At 34.6% G+C, this 5,077-nt stretch overlaps 1 protein-coding gene across 1 annotated transcript; it reads left to right on the forward strand.

Moving 5' to 3' along the window:
* The first annotated feature begins 260 nt into the window (after positions 1–260).
* LOC113652530 (extracellular calcium-sensing receptor-like) lies at positions 261–4,781 on the forward strand. The gene is made up of 6 exons (XM_047821989.1): positions 261–493; positions 625–913; positions 2,283–3,032; positions 3,120–3,347; positions 3,533–3,656; positions 3,822–4,781. The coding sequence occupies exons 1-6, from the start codon at positions 270–272 to the stop codon at positions 4,733–4,735; spliced, it is 2,529 nt and encodes an 842-aa protein (XP_047677945.1). The 5' UTR covers positions 261–269; the 3' UTR covers positions 4,736–4,781.
* The last annotated feature ends 296 nt before the right edge of the window (positions 4,782–5,077 follow it).

Genomic DNA, 5,077 nt, shown 5'->3' on the forward strand with positions numbered 1-5,077 from the left:
CAGACAAATGATTGAATGAACACACATTTTGGCCACACTGTTTGACAGTTCATGCAGGCCCAGCATATACAAACCAACATAGTGGTTAAAATAATTTTTTGGTCATCATTGAATTAATTACAACAGAAATAACTGAGAGTTGCAGGCAGCATCCTTTTGGTGACATCACAAATCTCACTACCTCTTTGATTTGTCCAACCCAAACTGTCATACCCAGAAGACCCAGAGCATGTCAATAAATATATCATGAAGACATCCTTTTGAGAGTAATGCAGCAAAAGCAGTGGAAACACTTCGTGATGTTATTCCTTGTACTACTCTTTTCTCTTAGCCTGGCAAAGGGAGAATATTGCCATATTCTGGAAAACCCATCAAATCCTCTGCTGTCTAAACGTGGAGATGTGATAATTGGAGCTTTATTTACCATACATCGTGGTACAGAGATGCAGTCATTGACATACACTGAAAAACCTCAACCTTTAATCTGCAATAGGTTTGTTATAGTGGAAACTTTAAAATAATTGTGATTGGGGGAAACTAGAATTTTGTGCTTTGTAATAATTTGTATAACTGAACTTCATCATTTTATAAAAATAATTAGAAATGTTATGTATATTTTTGTAGCTTTGACCTACGTGAATTACGCCTTGCTCAGACTATGACTTTTGCAATTGATGAAATAAACAGAAACAACAGCTTGCTCCCAAATATCACAGTTGGTTACAGGATTTATGACAGCTGTCGCTCAGGTTTGTTATCTATGAAAGCAGCCATGGCTTTGATGAATGGTCAGGACATGACAGCAGATGGTGCCTGTTCTGGACAAGCAGTAGTACAAGCCATCATAGGAGAATCAGAGTCTACTCCTACTATAGCACTCACAAAATCTACAGGACCATTTCAGATGCCAGTGGTAAGGAACAAGTAATTTAATTATTGTTTAATAACAATGAATTTTATATACTTTAAATATGCATGTGAGATGATTTTTATTAACAAATAAATTTAATCAATTTAATCAAAATTTAATCAGTCATTTATATATTTATTTTTAGTTATTTTGATAATTATCAACCCTTGGGTCTGAGGCTTTTTGAATTAGAATTGAAGCTCAATTGTCATAAGTAATATGTAATGGTATACACTTAAAATATGCATATGAGATCTTTATGCGCAGTGAAATTTCAACAATTAAGTATTTATTTATTATTTCAATATATTTGCTAATTATCAATATTCTGATCTGATGCTCTTCAAATTAGAATTGAAACAATTCTCACAAGGAGGGAAGTTACTGTTAAATAATGTTTAATAATTCATCAAATATGAATTATTTTACTAGATATATATTTGTTTTTGAATAATGAATACTATTCGTAGACATAGCAAAGTCGTACATTGAGAAAAAAAAGGCAAATCACTGCCCCAATGTTCTGGGTTCAATCCTGTGCTTGGGTTAACCTCTATATAGAGTTTTGCATGTTTTATCTTTGTTTGATGTGGTTTCCTCTGGTTTCTCCATTTCCAACAATTGTCCAAATGTATGGAATATCATGCAAAAGCTTTTGCTTATAATCAGGGGTGGTTCTAGGTCTTTTTTAGGGTGGCTTCAGCCCCTCTGTCTGTGATTTCAGCCACCCTGAAACTATAAGTATTATTTTTACTTTCAAAAATAAAAAATAAAAATTATGTTAAAATGCAGGACATGTTTTCGATGGGAATGAAAGTTATTTATTAGTTTGATCCAAGAGCGAATTTTTTTCTTTGCTTTTATGTGCGTGCATCTTTCAAACTGCGTCATCAGCTGTCTGCCTTATTTGAACGGAGAAGCACAGAGTCAGTCAGAGCGCAGTGAAATTTCACTATTCTTATTACCAGAGTTGATAACACAAACAAAATATTAATGCAAACAATCCATTCAATACTGAATAAAAATAACATTTATTGATTTGTTTTTTGTCTTGTGAATATTTATTTTAATAATGACTGAATTCATTGGACACACTGTTCATAGATAATGCACACATACATGAACTGATTTGATTCAAAACTGGCATCATTAAATCATGCATAAAATTTTATTGTTCACTTTTGCCATTTTAAATAATAGCATAACTTTTGGCTTACTATGTAGTCATATAATATAAAACTCTTCTTGTTTTAAATTCTCACTGAGGGCTAAGCCCCCCTAAAGATAAAATCCTAGAACTGCCCCTGCTTATAATACTTGCTTTTGTGTTCGAATAGGCCTTAATTAGTTTTTCCTGTTTTTCTTTCTTCAGGTAAGCCATGCTGCTACATGTGAATGTCTGAGCAACAGAAAGGAGTACCAATCTTTCTTCAGGACAATACCGAGTGACTACTACCAGGGTAGAGCTCTGGCATATTTGGTCAAGCACTTTGGCTGGTCTTGGGTGGGAGCTGTGAACAGTGATAATGATTATGGAAACAGTGGAATGGCTATTTTTCTGAAAGCAGCCAAAGAGGAGGGAATATGTGTCGAGTATTCAGAGAAGTTTGACCGCTCAGTTCCTTCTAAAATGAAAATAATCGTTGATATTATTAAGAAAGGCACAACCAAAGTAATCATTGTATTTCTCGCCTACTTTGATATGAACATTCTAATAGAACAGCTTATTTTAAATAATCTCACTGGCTACCAGATGATTGGTGTTGCATGGATTTCTGCTGGTGGCCTAGCAACACCAGCAAGTTTTACTGTACTGGCTGGATCTATTGGTTTTGATGTGGGAAAACTGAAAATTGCTGGGTTTGCTGACTATGCTCTCAATGGATTTTGGCAAAAAGATTTTCCTTGCTTGGATAAAGATGGAAAGGTTTCTCAGACTGAAAGCTACTGTGGCAAATATGAAGAGATGATTCAATTTAAAAATTATAGTAAAGATTTATCAGAACTGAGATATTCAAATAATGTGTACAATGCAGTTTATTCTGTGGCACATTCTCTACACAGCCTGTTGAGATGCACAGAAAAGAGTTGTGAGAAAAACAAAACAATACAGTCATGGCAGGTAACACAAAGAAGAGAAGCAAAGCATGCAGTATTCATAATTGACATTTTCCTGGAATTAATACTTGTTTTCTTTTCAAATCTGAAGGTTGTTGAGGCTCTAAAAAAGTTAAATTTTACCACCAAAATAGGAGACCATATTTTGTTTGACAGCACTGGGGCAACGGCTGCAAAGTATGATGTGGTGAACTGGCATAGAGGGCTCAATGGAGAAGTGGAGTTTAAGGTTGTGGGATATTATGATGCCTCTCTACCAGCTGGACAACAATTTGTACTGAATTCTAAAGATATAATCTGGGCTGGGGAGAAAAGAGAGGTGAATAAATTGTATGCATTTTTTTAATGAAATCTAATTTTAACTGAAATTGAAAAAATAAACAAACAAATAAATTAATAAATGAAGCCATTCATTTTTTTTGTCCTATATCCAACTAATGCAGTTACAGTATGGCATGAAAAGATAAAACCTTATATTTAATTATAAAATATATTGTATTTTAGAAGCCGAGGTCTGTGTGCAGTGAAAGCTGTCTGCCAGGAACCAGGAAAGCTGCACAGAAAGGAAGGCCTGTCTGCTGCTATGATTGTATACCATGTGCAGAAGGAGAGATCAGTAACCAGACAGGTAATTTCAGCATGAACAAGTTCCAAAGAATATTTGTTAATTGTACATTCTGTATCCTCCTTTTCTTATTTAGGATACTGTTCCTCTATAATGGAATTAATAAATAAATCCTTCAGATAAAACATATTTTCCTTCCTAATGATAATAACCATAATTATTTTGCAGATTCAAATAACTGTGAGCAGTGTCCAGGAGAATATTGGTCTAATGCTCTCAAAGATAAATGTGTTTTAAAGGTTGTAGAGTTTCTTTCATTTACAGAGGATATGGGGATAATACTGGTATTTTTTTCCTTGCTTGGAGCTACATTAACTGTGTTAGTAGCTATTTTATTTCTAATAGAAAAAGATACTCCCATTGTTAAAGCCAACAACTCTGAGCTGAGCTTTCTGCTGCTCTTCTCTCTGACTCTGTGCTTCCTCTGTTCACTTACTTTCATTGGAAAGCCCTCTGACTGGTCCTGTATGCTGCGCCACACAGCATTTGGGATCACCTTTGTGCTCTGTATCTCCTGTGTTCTGGGGAAAACAGTAGTGGTGTTAGTGGCCTTCAGGGCTACACTTCCAGGAAGTAATATCATGAAATGGTTTGGGCCTCTACAGCAGAGACTCAGTGTACTTGCCTTCACTCTCATACAGGTTCTTATCTGTGTGGTTTGGTTAACAGTTTCTCCTCCTTTCCCATACAAAAATATGAACTACTACAAGGAAAAGATAATATTAGAATGTAGTTTGGGCTCAGCTATAGGTTTCTGGGCTGTGTTGGGGTATATAGGAGTTCTTGCTTTCTTGTGCTTTGTTTTAGCTTTTCTAGCAAGGAAGCTGCCTGATAATTTTAATGAAGCTAAATTCATTACATTCAGCATACTGATATTCTGTGCAGTTTGGATCACTTTTATTCCAGCTTATGCCAGCTCTCCTGGAAAATTCACTGTAGCTGTGGAGATATTTGCTATTCTGGCCTCCAGTTTTGCTCTGCTATTCTGTATATTTACACCTAAATGTTATATTATTCTGTTTAAACCTGAACTGAACACAAAGAAAAGTATGATGGGAAAAATGGCATCTAAATCACTTTAAGAAACAAACACTTCAAACATATTCATTCTTTCTGAAGAATGTTGAACTCAGGAAAAATGTTGAATATGGATATGCTTGCAACCTGATTAAACCAATAATGCAAAAATCTGAATTGTGTCTTTCTGTTCATAGAAATATATTCTATATTATGCAGCATGCATGTTTGTAATCAAGAATCTAATACAATTCAATTACAATTTCAATCTCATTGGCACAAATAATTTGTGGTGTCCATGAAAAAAACAGAAGAGCACTATCTTTGCAAGAAAATATATACATGATAACAGAACAAAGAATAAACTTCATAAACAAAACATAGTTGTACTAGGTGATCAATGGTAA

Source organism: Tachysurus fulvidraco, chromosome 13, assembly GCF_022655615.1.
Source record: "Tachysurus fulvidraco isolate hzauxx_2018 chromosome 13, HZAU_PFXX_2.0, whole genome shotgun sequence".
Taxonomy (NCBI): Eukaryota; Metazoa; Chordata; class Actinopteri; order Siluriformes; family Bagridae; genus Tachysurus; species Tachysurus fulvidraco.

Excerpts from the sequence above, each read along its gene's own strand:
- LOC113652530 (XM_047821989.1), top strand. The coding sequence starts at position 270 with ATGCAGCAAAAGCAGTGGAAACACTTCGTGATGTTATTCCTTGTACTA. Across the intron at positions 494-624 it reads CAACCTTTAATCTGCAATAG|CTTTGACCTACGTGAATTAC; the intron begins GTTTGTTATAGT and ends ATATTTTTGTAG. Across the intron at positions 914-2,282 it reads GACCATTTCAGATGCCAGTG|GTAAGCCATGCTGCTACATG; the intron begins GTAAGGAACAAG and ends TTCTTTCTTCAG.